At 37.8% G+C, this 15,558-nt stretch overlaps 1 protein-coding gene across 3 annotated transcripts in view; it reads right to left on the bottom strand.

The window, feature by feature from the left end:
- The window catches only part of PDZRN4 (PDZ domain containing ring finger 4), a 415,257-nt gene that overhangs the window by 134,143 nt on the left and 265,556 nt on the right, over positions 1–15,558 (bottom strand). Inside the window, exon 1 of one of the 3 annotated variants that reach the window (XM_015151454.3) lies at positions 1,749–2,105. The exons of the other annotated variants lie outside the window; for them this stretch is intronic. Coding sequence (XP_015006940.1) covers positions 1,749–1,817 — 69 coding nt within the window. The 5' untranslated portion in view covers positions 1,818–2,105. Of the gene's footprint in view, positions 1–1,748; positions 2,106–15,558 lie in introns of those variants that run through there. 3 annotated transcript variants of the gene reach the window in all.

Below are 15,558 nucleotides of genomic sequence, written 5' to 3'. Positions count from 1 at the left end.
GCAACTCAGGAGTAGAGAAAATAAAATAAATATATGGAGGAGTACAGGTAGAGGCAATAAAGAGCGTGGCTTATCTATTTTCTCAAGATTTAGGAAGCACTTGAAGGCAAAACTCACAGAGAAGCATTTTAAAAATCTATAACAAAGGCTCCTGCTTCTTAGCAAATACAGTGGTCCTTTCTGGCTGCAGTAATCCTGCTGGATTTCTTAGTAGAATATAAACAGCTTAACCTAGGCATAATCAGGGAGGATGCCACCTACCACTCTTTCCATATTATCCTTTTATACAAATTTAGTAATTCAGAGAGAGAGAAAAAAAAAGATTGATGAATCCACTCCTCTGCTCCTCCACCACCCAAAGAGAAACAATACTAGAACTCAAACTCTAACAACCAAACTAAAGGAAAGTGTTCCACCTAGAGACTGTTTTCATGAGTCAAAGTGGATGAGAGCTCATCTAGGAAATGAATATTATTTTAGCCTATCCTTGCAAGTTTGTACTAAAAAATGAAGCAAAAGGTATTGCCCCTGGTGTAATTAACAATGTTAATTTTCTTTTTCCTCTCTATGGTGATAAAGCAGTCATTTTTATATTTAATTAATGCAGAGGATCATTTTGGAAACTGGCTAATGAGCCTCTGATCACATTACCATGAAAATGTGCATTAACATTGCAACTGAGGAGGCTGTTTCATGTGTAGCAAATCCACTTTGTAATTAGCCCACTGTGAAATGAATCACGTCAGGGGGAAATCTGAGGGAGCCAGTAGTTAGTGGGTACTTGGCTACTGCTGTGCCATGGGCCACCAACATGCCAAGCATCGTCTTTCATCAGCAATCTTGTCTAAGGACAAATGTAATACTGTGTCACCTTTGGGACAAACTGCAAGAAGGGAGAAATAAACTTTATTTTGCTAGATAAGAAATTTGAACTTGAGCATACACTCCCAGGGGAACCTCCCCCAATAAAACAGTAAGTTAAGAAATTTCTGTGAAAACTATAAGGGCTCAGGATCTAGTTTTCTTATTTGTATTCTGAAAAGCCCTCGGATACACATAAAAGAGACATCTAAATTTATACACTTTTTTCTAGGTCACCTACAGTTGTTTTCATGAGCTCTCAAAATTAATTTCTAGTGCTAAACAAACAAAAACCTTATAAAAAGGAGCCAAGAACAAGTGGTAAGAGAATTTCTTTATCTTCTTTTTCAGTCGGGACAGAGCATATATTTTTTTTCCCATGTAATACAAAATTGCTAGGTCTTCCTCTTAAACCAAAGCACAAATTCTCAATTCATCCAATAATTTCCTCTGGCTAACAAGATTTGGCAGGAAACTTCTCCTGTCTATTGAAAATAACAGAGATCATAGACTTATTAAACCCCAATATTTATGCAGACAAAGATACAATTGATTTTCAAATGTCAACAGTATTCCAAAATGAAAGAGGTATCTCAAAATATTACAGACATGGATCTCAATGCTACTCCTGTTATGTGACTGACATCTTGGCAGCAGATACACAAAATGTTAAAAAGAATCCCACAGGAAGTCATCTGAAGGGGGAGTGGCAAGGAAGCTGAAAACTGCCACCCAAAACCAAAATAAAAAGCCCCAAACCAGCAAGTCTGCCCTCAATTCTGAAATGTACTGAAAGAAAAAATAAAGCTAGGCAGAATTCATTTACCATCTTACAGACAAAACACAAAGCCTGGCTCTTAGTTGCTGGTATCAGACCCTGCACTCACCTGGGAAACTTCATACAGCAGTTTGTAGTGTTCCTCTCTTTTCTGAAAAGTGCACAAATTGCAGCCCATTCTAAGAAGCAGAGAGAGAGAGCAAATCTTCTAATTTCCCCAGAACTGAAAGGCAAGTGAACTGAAAGGGAATCACCCTCCAGACTTGACTACTGTTTTTCATCAGTCACTTCAGTCCAGACACACAGACAAACCGCTGTTAGCTGGAAGCGTAAGCCAGAGTGGTGTGTAGCAGCATGCTCTTCTTCGCTTTCCCTAAGTATCTTGTACTCACGGATACACACACAGAGTTTCCAGTCAGTTCATGGCAACACTCCCCCGTCTCTGCATCAGTGCACATGACTACACAGATTCCAGCTCATGAATATTAATAGTGCCTCATTGATTATTTATGACAGAACATGTTAGCAGGGAGGGGTGTCATAGCTGCTGCTGATGACAGATGAATATTCACTAATTAAGAAGCAAATGTAGTGTGGTTAAACAAAATTCATTTGTGTCAATACCATCTCTGTTTATTAAGGATAGAGGGGTTCCACATAGGGCATTAAAAAAAAACATACACTTAATTTCTCCATTGATATAAGCTTTTAATATGGGAATAAGAAATTCAGAAACAGAAATATACATAGTTTACATCTCCATGCTCTGCAACAAGAAGAAATATTTTTAGCATTATTAAACCTAGGGGAAAATGAGTAGGGATAATTCTTTACATTTATAAAATAAACACAGAAGCAAAGGAAAATTTAGTGGGTGATATGGAAAAGGAAGAGAAGGCAGAGGGGTATCACTGAGTTTTTATTCTGATACTACAAAAATAACTGAATAGTTCATATGTAAAGACCATTACTTACAAAGGAGGAAATAAGGGATATTCTCTTAATTCTAAAGAATATTTGGCAAGTATTAGCAGTTGATAGTTGTACAGATAATTAATATTTTAATTAGATAATGAAGGCCCATCTATTGAGTATATATTTGTAGCATATAATGCATGTAGATCTATATTCAAAAAGTAGATCAACACAATGCCTTTTCTAAGAAAAATTTCAAATGCCTATAGTATTTATGCTAATTTTATTAAGGTCATATATAATATTTTAGAAAGCTGATACTGGCAATATTTAAACTTGAATGTAATGCACAATGACTCCATTTATGATTCTATATTTAAAGTTCATTGTGATCAAAGGTGAACAGAGACTTAAAAACTAAGCTTAGATGTTTAGATAACAGAAGTAATGCATTTAATTTCACACTCTTGCAAATACATGTGTTGTATTGCAAGCTGGCAGTTTTTGTCCCTTAAAGCTATACTACAAACAGCTAAAGCAGATAATAAAAGAAAATTCCTTTTGTTCCCACACTGACTTATCCACAACCTCTGCTAATTAAGAAGTATGTCCCTGTTCCAGCACATCTCTAAACTGGACAGGATAGCAGATGGGTTCCAAAGCAAAAATAATTACTTGGAAACTGATGACTCTGGTTAGGAATTACACTGCATCTCGAGATTTTTAATTGCTCATCACTGAGGTATAGTTACTTTTGGGGGTCCAATTTCCTAAAAGTGCTTTGTCACATGTTTAGAATCGATAACAGGAAATGATTCTAATGAGCACTAATTGTTAACAAATTGGCTTTGCAACTAGCAACACCTCAACACCAGCAAGTAGCAAGGAGATGAACAATCATCTGCTGCTTATCAGTTGTTTCCCTTGGGATGTAATAATCCGATTTTCTGGGCCTAATTTCACCTAACGGCCTGGACAAAAGCCAAGCTGAGAGACCTACATGAAAGTGGCATCATAATTGGTAACAGTGTGTGTGAAAAAAGTTCTCCAGGACCTCTGGCAAATTAGAAACCACTTGTAGGAGATATTAATGTTAGGACTTGATTCCTCTATGGAAAGAATGTTTTCAAAAAGGTATTTGAGGTGGACTTTATAAAAATTAATGGTGGCCATGAACATAAGCAATCTCCTTCTCAGGTGCAGCTGTAAAACATACATGTCTGATACTTTTGAAAGTTTTAACTTCTCTAAGCCTCTATATCACTTCCCATGAAGTATTTTCATGCTGGAGTTCACACCCTCAAAGCAAACATTGACTATTTCTTTGAAGGAGTCTACATTGCTGAGTTGTGAAAGAATTATTGATTCTCAGATGTTCATACTCTGTATTTTATTTTATTTTTTGAGACAGAGTCTTGCTCTGTGGCCCAGGATGGAGTGCAGTGGAGAAATTTCGGCTCACTGGAAACTCTGCCTCCCAGGTTCAAGCGATTCTCCTGCCTGAGCCTCCTGAATAGCTGGGATTACAGGCATGTGCCACCACGCCTGGCTAATTTTTCTATTTTTAGTAGAGACGGGGTTTCACTGTGTCACCCAGGATGATCTCGATCTCCTGACCTCGTGATCTGCCTGCTTCGGCCTCCCAAAGTGCTGGGATTACAGGCATGAGCCAACGCACCCAGCCCATACTCTACATTTTTTAAAAAGTCAGATCAAGGAATTAGAGTGCAGTAAGGCAAGGATGGCTCACCCTTCTATCAATGAAAATGTTTGCTTTCTCCACTGATAAAACTCTCTTGTGTGATAGGTTTTGAAAGCTAAGTAAGAAATTTAAATATCAAAGCTGTTTCTTATTGGAACTTTCTTCTCTTTAAATGCAGTTTGCATTTAAAGAACAATTAAACAATCATAGCTTTAAAAATATTTTCTTACTCATCAAAAAGTAAAGAATGAATATTCTAGGGAAGTAAGCAAGTTCAAATAGAAGCTCATCCTTCAGCAGCTCCTCCTGGCTGTTTCCTTTATTCATTCTTAGTCCCTCTTCTTGTGTTTCTATCTCAGGAAGCAAGAGCAGCTTTTTCAGTCATTTATCAAATGCTGCCCTTGGCCCATTTACCCTGGAGAGATTCCACCTTCTGCTTCTAATGGACTCATCCTATAGAACTGAAGAGTGACTTGGAAAAGGGAGATTCATAATTCCAGAGTTCTCTAAATTTCATTAGACTATGAGGGTTAAGTTTTCCAATAACTAAGTGGCTAAATCTTGCATTGGAGCATAAAGTTTGAAGTAAACAGGGACACAAACATTCATTTGAACACTGCCCTGAAAATGCAAATAGAGCGGATATTATTTGTCTTGGGCAATGATAATATGGGATAAAAAATAAGTAGGGAATGAAGGACTATCTTTCCAAGTATCCTTAGAAAATAAACTCATCAAAATGTAAAAACATATGTCGTATGTGTATTTCAAGATATAGTTACTTATTTTAAATGCCTTTAATTTGTGTGAGTTTACTCCACACAAATGCATTGGCATTCAAAATAGGACACATTTGTGAAGATCTAGACTGACGTATAACAGGCTAAACTGGCAAGTGAAAAGAAGAAATCCAACATTTTTCTTGCTTTTTCTGTATAAACTGTACTATGGAGTAGCTAAAGAGTAGATGAGAGGGAGTTTCTCTTTATAGAATTATTCTGACTAATAATTGAAGAATAAATGATAGACTGTCATGCCAACAGTCCTTAATTCATTCAAGGATCTAAGTACTGTGAATGAATGGTGTCTAGCACAACACACTCACACATGCACACGAGATAAGTGTACATTATATGCCACCTGAGACAGAAAAATTGCACAGCCCTTAAATTAGCCTTTCCAAATGTGAGCAAATGTCAGCGAATGCAGGGGACAGAGGAGCATATTAAGGTACACCATGGGGATGCAATCAGTTAAATTTAGACTGTCAGCAACACCACATAGACAGGTACGTATTCCAGCTTCAGAGAGAAAAAGAGAAGAGGAAGAGGAAGTCTATACATTTAAAAAGATTTTAATAACAATAAAAAGTCATTACTCTCATTACTCTATATTTTCACATATATATATATCATTTGGTTGATAAAATTCTAAATAGAAGTAGGAAAATAATTACCAAAAAATTCGGGATGGTGGTTACTCTTTAGGAAGGGACACCAGAAAGTTTCATCATGGCCAGCAAAGTTCTAACTCCTGACAGGGGCGGTAGTTTTCCTAGGTGGTCACATTAAGATTCATTAAACTGACATTTGTTATTGGTGTTTTCCATATTTTTGCTATATTTAACAATAAGACTTAAAAAAGACTAATTGACAAAAGAGGCTGTGCCTATGTCTCATCCCTGGCCGCCAATGTAGTACATAATTGTGCCCCTTACCAAGAGAGGAATAGAAAACCCAACTGAGCCCATTCTGAATCACGAAGCCCATTGAGCCTGTGACTGCTGTCATACATTTCAGATGATGGCTTGCTTATGCCTTTTGCAATGACGCCAGTGTTCTTTTCCTGTGCCAGTGTGGAAGTTCTGTACGTAACTCCGGTTGATTACCCTCTCTTTACCCTTGCCCCTGTCACGTGCAGACCTTCCAACTCTGCCTGCCACCTACCTTGGCATGTGGCTTACAAATTTCTTTTCTAGTCCCAATCCTGAATTCGTTTCAGGAGATACTTATGTGCTTTTGAATATTAGTAGACATGTAGCTGCCTAACATTTTCTGCAGTTAAATACCTTATACGTAATCATAAAGACAAAGAACCTGAGGCCCAAAGACACCGTGACTTGTAGAAGGTCAAACTGGGTAAAGAAATCTGAACTCAGTTTTCCAATGACAAATTCTGTGGTGGAATTCAATCTCTAACATCCTGAGCTGTCTCTCTTGCAGAGGAAGCTAGAGCTACACTAACGTGTCTTTATTTGATGATTGAGGAAACGGAGGATAGCCCTTGAAAGTGCTGAAATTAAAGAAAATAAAAGAGAATAAATGTTCAAAGACAGACATACCTTAAAATACGGGGAGTGGCTTGTGGTTAAAAATGTAAACTTTATGTATTAAAATGCTGAAAATTTTTGAATGTCACAGGTAAATATCTTTAATCAGCTAATGTCCCACAGTAATCAGTAATTAGGAGATGTACCTGAACACATACTAGGATGACCAGCTTATCTTCATGTGCCTGGGACTTTGTTGGTTTTGGCACTGAAAGTTTCAAATCTGGAATTCCTTAGTTCTGCACAAACCGGTCATTTGAATACATGATTCTGTTTTCAGGATCCAGCAAAGCTGAACTGCTGTATACACGTCTACATCTCCCTACCTGTACTCCCGATGTTACCTCATCCTGCTTATTTTTTGGAAACCCCACAAATTAAACCATCCACACCATTGTCCAGTTTTAAGGCTCCTTCTTCCTTGTTCTCATCAGCTAGCAGTAACTTCTTCAACTTCTGAATTCTTGGTGCATTTTATCCTTACCTATTTGAAGGCACAAATTACTTCTCCTTCACATCATTTTTAGATGCATGCTTTACCTCTCTTATTGGACTATAAGACATGTAAGAGCACCATTAACATTTAATTGATCTTTGAGCCCCCAAAACTCCTAGCATTGTACCTTTCACATTCTGTGCCTTTAATAAACATATATTGAATTAATGAGTGTAATTGGGAGATGAAAGCATATCTGAGTTGGGCAAAGTGACATAAATTTATGTTTGTAATACACATTAGCAAGGACTAATTGCTATATGACATTTTCCCCCATAGGATTGCTTCAAGAATATTAAAGAACATTCTTAATATTCAAGAATATTAAGTTAAAAGACTGAAAGGCCATGAGCATAAACCATTTTTAATTTGATTCAAATCCATAAACATAAATTTGAAAGTCTATGAAAGAAAAACATCTGTGACAGGTATATAAATGAGTACTGTATGATTCAAATGTGCTTTGTCAGCTGTGTATTTATGTGTATATACTATCTGTACATTTAAATTGACATTCTGCTCTACATATCAGCAAATTATTCACTTATTTATTTCAAAAATATTTACTGTGTATTTATCATATGTCTGGTGGTATATGAATGCCAGATTTTTGTAGTTGTATATCATCTCATTTAATTTTCACTATATCTCTGAGGTAAATATGTCAGATATTATCCTTTATTTATTAATACAGAAATCGTTAGATGTTGAGATTTCTAATGCTGCGAAACCTAGAACTATTGTCTTCTGACTCTAACCTAGTTTTATTTTTAACAGCACTGTGCAACATTAACTAACAGCATGAATTTAGAAAGATGTGTCTGCTAATAGTTCCCATGCGTCATCCCCTCCTTGGTTATAGCTCAAGAGATCAATGTGTAAGCAAGCATCCTTTCCGCACTGTGTTCACTAGTTGAACATCTTCAATTTGCATTTACAGTCATTGCTTGCAGAATGAAGAGTGCCTCACCAACTTATGAACTCCCAAGAGTTGTCACAAACATTATTAGACTAGACTCCAGTGGAAAGAAAGGGCATGCGATTTCAAAGAAGAGGACTAGGTTTCTCATCTGAACCTTGTCACTGTCACCTGTATGGGCTTGTACAACTTACAAGCTCTGAGATAATACTTACTCTACAGGCTGACTCTGAAGACGAAATAAGGTAACAAACCTGAGACAGGATTCATGAACTATGAAGTATTCTGCCCTATTGGTGTGCTGGTTAAGCGTGAGTTCTGGGGTCAGTGTGCCCTGGGTCAAGTCTCAGTTTCCCTGATCTCTATTGATGTAATGTGGGACAAGTCATTATTATTTTCTCAATCTTCTGTGTTTCTTGGTTTCTCATCTCTAAAACAGGGATAATAATAGCACCTACTATATAGTTATTGCAAGAGATGAAGTTGCTGTGATGATAGTATGTGTCAAGTACATATGTGCCAAATCCTTGTTGGCCATTAGTAATCACAGGACCAAGTATAATGATAATGATGACCTTCATTTTCAGTTTCCAAGTTGATACAGTTTGGATCTGTGTCCCCACCCAAATCTCATGTCAAATTGTAATGCCCAGTGTTGGAGGTGGGGCCTAGTGGCAGGTGATTAGATTGTGGGGGCAGATCCTTCATGAATGGCTTACCACCATTAAAAAGCATGTAGCTTTTAAACACAAGCTTTTAAACACAAGTGGTGGCACCACTCCCATCTTGCTCCAGCTCTCGCCATGTGAGATGCCTCGTTCCCCCTTTGCTTTCAGTCATGATTGAAAGTTCCCTGCAGCCTCCACAGAAGCAGAAGCCTCTATGCTTCCTGTACAGCCTGCAGAGCTGTGAGCCAATGAAACCTCTTTTCTTTATAAATTACCCAGTCTCAAGTATTTCTTTATAGCAATGTGAAAGCAGACTAATACATAATTTATCTTTACAATTTTTGTCATGTTAAATCTCTATTACATTGTTTGAAATTTTATAATTCTGTCCACCTTGTTTGCCGTTGTACACTGTGCTAGTCATTCAACAACTTCTAAAAGGCTTTTTGTTTCCTAGTTCTTTATATAACAGAAATAGTTGCACAGAAGTACTCATTGTGTAAATGTGATGTGCGCACGCGCACACACACACACACATACCCCTATTTTTTTCCATGTAAAGAATGTAATACATGCAGAGTAATAATTATGATGTCCTGTCTCTCTTTCTTTCTTTCTTCTCTTTCTTTATTCATCTTTCTTTCTCTCTCTCCCTCTCTTTTTTTTTTTTTTTTTTTTTGAGTCTCACTCTGTACCAGGCTGGAGTGAAGTGGCATGATCTCGGCTCACTGCAACCTCTGCCTCCCAGATTCAAGTGATTCTCCTGCCTAAACCTCCCAAGTGGCTGGGACTACAGGCGCACACTACCACACCCAGCTAATTTTTGTATTTTTAGTAGAGATGGGGGTTTCACCATGTTGGCCAGGATGGCCTCGATCTCTTGATCTCATGATCCACCCACCTTGGCCTCCCAAAGTGCTGGGATTATAGGTGTGAGCCACTGCTCCTGGCCTATTTATTTCTTTTAATGCACAATGTGTAAATAAGGCAGACATAAGTGTACTAGAAACCAATAATGGCATCCGAAGCAAGATTTCATGCAATCATAAAACAGGGAGTCCAGTGATATTTCTTTGAGGTCTATTCACGACTACTAATCTAGCCCAGTATAAAGTTAGCTTTCTTTATTTGATCATATAGAGGCCAAGGTACCATGTTTGGATAATGTCACACCATTCAGCAACATCACAGATATTATGTAGGGTTTCCACTGAATGCTACTATCACTATTTTTAGTTCTACAAAAGTGGTCTAGTGAATCTCAGTACAAACTTTCATTCAACTGTATTTATTGAATAGTACTATGAGTACAGCATAGTGATAATACCTAGACATTTCAAAAAATAAGAGATAACACTAATTCAGTACATTTTGTATGCCATTTCCAGCGCTATGTGGTATTAATTGTATTTAATTCCCACATAAACACTCTGAGATGTGCACTATTAATGTCTCCTCTTTGCATGGGCAGTAAATAGGTCACATGAGTGGTAAATGAGGGAGCCAGGATTCAAACCCCAACAATCTGCATCTACTACTTAACCAGTACTTTCCATTGCCTGTCACTCAGATACAGTCATCATTACGACAAATTCCTAGAGGGCCAGAAGAAGGAATTCTGGTGATGTTCACAGCACACTGAGATGTAAGGATTTCCCCGAGGACCAGAATCATAGTCTAAAATTAACTTGCAGGTTCCATGTTGTGTCCTCAAGCATGGCTACATAAAATAGATTGAATAAAACCTAACCAATTTCATAATCTTATTCCACTCCACTGGTGAGTTTTTTGCTGCATTGACTATGTACTGACAACTGTAGAATATTTTTCCTTCTTGGTAATTATTATGGTAGGCAATATATGGGCTGACATTAGGGCAAGTCATTTTACATCTCCGTTTTAAGGAATAGTCAACAGCTACTTAAGGCAGGTAAATTTGGAGGTTTTAAGAAAAGTAAAGGTAGAGATTTACTGATGACTCTAAATATAAATCTCCAGACTTAATTTCCCTCTTAATTTCAGACCCATCGATTCATTGACTACTAACATTTCCATTGGGACTATTCAAAACGTATTAAGTTCTACTTACCAAAACTTAACTCATGGTTCTCTCCCCCCATAACTGCTTCTCTACACGTTCTCCATATCACAGAATGGCCTGACTATTCCCAGGTGCTCAAGTTTGAGGTTTGAGCATTTGCCCTGGCTCTTCCCTCTCCCTACACCTAGTGACAAGGCCCTGTCAATCTGAACTGCACAGTCTCTCCTTCCTTCGTTTCATCCTGTCCTATGCCACTTTCCTAGATTCAGAATATCATCTTCTCTCAGCCAGGGTCCTGCATTCGCTCATGAGTATCTGGGGTTTCTAATGGTATGAGGAGCAAGCTGTTGATTTCTTGCTCTTCTCTGCCTATACCCACACATTTATAAGGCCATCTTGTCCCTGATTCCCTGGTTGCAACCCCTCTCACTCTTGCTCGCTCTTGCTGTCATACTCACATACATATACACGTGCACACGCACATGCATGTACAAAAAAGAGAACACAAAACAGAAATTTCTGCTTTAAGAGCGAAGGTTACAACTCTGCTAACATGACTGTCTTTTTGGTATATTTCTCTTTTTAGAGGGTGGACAATTCTGTCTGGTACCATAATACATGTTCATTCCTCTCTCAACATTGGATTCTGCTCATCTATTCAGTCATTATAATGGTAGTGAAGATATATAAAGGTCCCAGATCTCATGGAGCAAACTTTATTGTGAGAAGAAAGCATAAGTAAACACAAACTATGATTATATAACATTTCCAGACAATCACAGGGTCAACACAGGAAATTAACACAGGGTGGTATAACAGGGAGTAACTAGATCATCCTTCTTAGATATTCTATAGCCTGGAATGTGCTTTCCTGTCTGCTTTATTCCCTGCCTGCTTATCTGCATGCATATATATAACCAAGTACAGATAAATCAAAAAATGTAAGACAGGTAGGGGGATAGGAAGTAAAGAGATGAGTTTTGTTTTGTTTTGTTGTTGTTGTTTTTGACATGGGTCTCGCTCTGTCACCCAGGATGGAGTGCAATGGCGTGATCTCGGCTCACCACAACCTCCGCCTCCCAGGTTCAAGTGATTCTCCTGCCTCAGCCTCCTAAGTAGCTGAGATTACAAGCACCTGCCACCACACCCAGCTAATTTTTGTATTTTTAGTAGAGATGGGGTTTCCCCATGTTGGCCAGGCGGGTCTGGAACTCCTGACCTCAGGTGATCTGCCCACCGGCCTTCCAAATTGCTGGGATTACAGGCCTGTGCCAGGTGGTCAGGACCTGAAGTTTTCTCTACCTTCAGCATCCTAGAAAATCCCTTATCTGTTGTGTTCCTTGCATTTTCAGACCTAAATCATTCAATTCCCACTTTTTTCCATCATGAAAATGGTCCTCATATGGTTGTCTAAAACATTAGCACTAAAAAATCAACATGCTAATATCCCTTAATTTCTGTGAAATTGATAATATAGAATGTTTAATTGCGTACGCATTGTGGCCCAGGACTCCATTATCATCAGAATGAGCGTGTATTCAGATGCTTTTTAGACTTTGAAGTAATCTAGAAGTATGTTTGAGCCTCGCTCTAGAAAACTTGTCATATAAACTTGAACAAGTTACACGTTGAGGTGTGCTGAAATGCCTCAGTTCCTCACTGTGAAATAAGGATATTCACAGCACCTACCACAAAGGGGTTTTAGGAACATGAACTTTACCCAGTGCCTGCTGCAGGTACGTGTTCAATAAATATTAGTTAATATGTTATAGCTTATAATACAGCCTTGCCAAAGTGTCTAAATTCTAGTATTGTGAAAATATTCCAAAAAACAGGCAGCCATATTATTCCTTTGTCTGCATTTTGGCAAATGTCTAGATGGATACTCTGAAACATCAATTTTTCTCCAGGAGCAGTTGAATTCCTTTAAGATAAAAATGGTTGGTGTCATAGTGACTGGCAGCCAGGGAGAAGCAGAAAGCAGCTATATGGTTATGGGAGGTAGAAACTGGGCCAAGACATGGACCATCCAAGTTCTGCAAATGTTTGCTGAGAACTTCCTATTCACCACACATTGTGCTGGCTTCTAGATCCATGGCACTTAACTAGGGGTGTGTGTAGGAATCAGCTAGGAAGTTTTTCAAGTTGCAAGTGCACAAGCTCGATTCCTAAGGCTTCTGAGTTATTCATAGCAAATCTGAGGTGGGCCTGGGAATATGCATTTTTACACATCCCACAGAAAACTCATTTATGTGCATCCATTTCTCTCTTCTAAGTCTACACGTAAGGTATTAAATTAGACAAATTCTTGAATGCCTCACATCATTATAATTTCTGATATGCTAGCTTTTGTGATTATGAAGATTATTGGATCTGTTACTAATTTGAAAAGGAAACTAACATTTAAGAAACAAATATTTTGTCTAAAGTGTTTTATATCTCACAAAAATTCTATGAGATATGTGCAGTCATTTTCACATTTAAAAACTCAGGATCAAAATATTGTGCAATTTGATCAAAGTCACACTGTTAATTGAATGGAGAAGCTGGCATTTAAATTCAAATAGGTTTGATCCTAAGCTCCTGCCTTTTTCAATAAGATATACTCTTCCCATGAGGACCCACTTCATTTAGCATAGTGTCTTCAGTCCTGTGTGCCATGAATGAAGAGTCTGTGGTAGAGGTGGTCTTGAATCAGTCATTGTTTCCTTGTGCAGTTTACCAGACATGTCCTACCCACGGGATGTAAAGGTGAGTAAATTCTTACTAGACATGTGGGACAGGCTGGGATTTAGCTTCTAGGATCAGCTATGGGTTGGGCATGAAGAAGCCACCTGCCCCCCCACCATCTACTGGTGGGATAGCGATTGGCCCAGCTGTTGGTGACAGGCAAAGAGAATTAAATGCTGTTTACTGGGTAATGGGATCTGTCCTTTTCCAGTGGATTTAGTTATTAGATTTCAGGGTCCACCTCAGCTTAACTAAGAAGGATTATACATTGATGGATTTAAAAACAAAAACAATTTTAAGAATTCTAAGCTGAAACTACAGTTTCCATCTCAAATGCCCTAAGTGCTTTATCATCACTACTTTCTGCTCCTCATGAAACAGATTTCCCATAAGCAACTAAGCCCCAGACAGGTTGAACTTGGTGTCTAGAGATACTGGAAATCAAAACAGAAATCATATATTTTAGAAAAGTGGGTGGATTTATATTTTTGTTTGATAAATTTTGCATTATGGGAAATCATCTCATTAATACTGAACCCACTATATTTTGATAGGCTTTAGTAGGTTAAAGAAGACCCATTAAAAATCTGCAATTGCTATTGACTGAATTAGATCAACTACACGGTATTTGCGTAACTCCTAATGAAATGCTTTCCAGTTGTTTGCTTAAGTTGAATGAAAAGTGAATCCTCTGACTCAAGTGTGAATGTGGACATATTTTTTTTCTGGCTTTATTTTACAGCACAGGAGACAGTTGTCCTTAGATTTGGTGTCTTATTCTCATAGATGCTTGGAGAAAAACACGATTATGTTTAAAGACCTCTCCTTTATGCATTGGTGTGGAAATTCTGTACAGGAACACCATATGACATATAACAGAACATTACTTGTAAGAAAAGATTGTCCAGTTGTTCCTGGGCCATTGGATTCTTTCCTGGGTCAATATATTTGAATTTTCTCTGCCCCAGTGTGTAGGAAGGGCTGAGCTTTCCTCTTACTCCTTGGCTATACTTCCAACTTCTATACCAGATAGTGCCCAGCTTCTAAGTGACCTTCCTACCAACTTGTTTCCTCACTCATGTTAGAAAGTTAACTTTATTTTTAGGCCTTTCATTTTAAATTTTGTTTGAGTGTGTGTTTTCGTGTACCAACCTAATGTTTTAAGTTTTAAAAACAAATCAATGGAATCATTGACATTGCTTGATATAATAATTAATTTAAAATTGATCGTTTTATTTTTCTCTTTTAATCTATCAAAAAGCCTGTTACTGAAAGTATTTTAGTTTTTAATCATATGTTGTGAACGTAGTTTTGATCCATGCCATCTTCCTAATTGTGTCAGGGTCTTTGTGATATATCAACTGACCTATTTTCTTTTCCCAGCCCCAGAAGATAGTGTTTGCCAATGTCTTTGTATCTAAGTGGGGTGATACAACAAGCTGTGGTCAACCAGATATGGGCAGAAGTGCAAGAGCATCATCAGGCCTGGCCTCTTACATCTGCTGCTCTCAGTCTCTCTCTCCACTCACTCCAGGCCTGTAAGCAAAAGCCACCAATGTAACAAAGTCACACAGTGGAAATAGCCTAGACCCCTGACTCACTCAGGGGAAACTCACTCAGAGGCGCCTCCTGACTTGCATGTAACCCTTTATGAAGGAAAAATTAACCTTTTCTTCATTAAACTACTAAGGATTTGAGGACTATTTGTTGCCCCAGCATAGCTTATCATGACTAAGACTCAAAGTAAACACTTCTGAGTTCATGTATTAAACAAACATATTTAAATTATAGTTAGCATGAAAAAACTCAACCCATTGAACTAAGCAATAGGTCATAATAGCTTCTAGAGACCAATTTTGTGTAAAGACATACAGCAACATTATCTAGCATGATTGAATGATCATTCACTAATGTCAGTATACAAATTGTTAAGTTTCTCTACACACCATCCAAATTTTCATCAGGTCATGTGTTTATCCATACACATAAGCAATATTTGTTTGCAATGGAGGGAGAACAAATCCAACATAAGGAAAGCTTTATATAATCAAACTAAGTATATGCATGGTGTGTCATATAGAACTAAAGATCCCTTGAAGCAAAATCACTGCCCATTTCA

This window comes from Macaca mulatta, chromosome 11 (genome assembly GCF_049350105.2).
Source record: "Macaca mulatta isolate MMU2019108-1 chromosome 11, T2T-MMU8v2.0, whole genome shotgun sequence".
NCBI classification, from domain to species: Eukaryota; Metazoa; Chordata; class Mammalia; order Primates; family Cercopithecidae; genus Macaca; species Macaca mulatta.
Note: the sequence above shows the minus strand (reverse complement) of the source record. Positions and strands in the feature narration are given on the sequence as shown.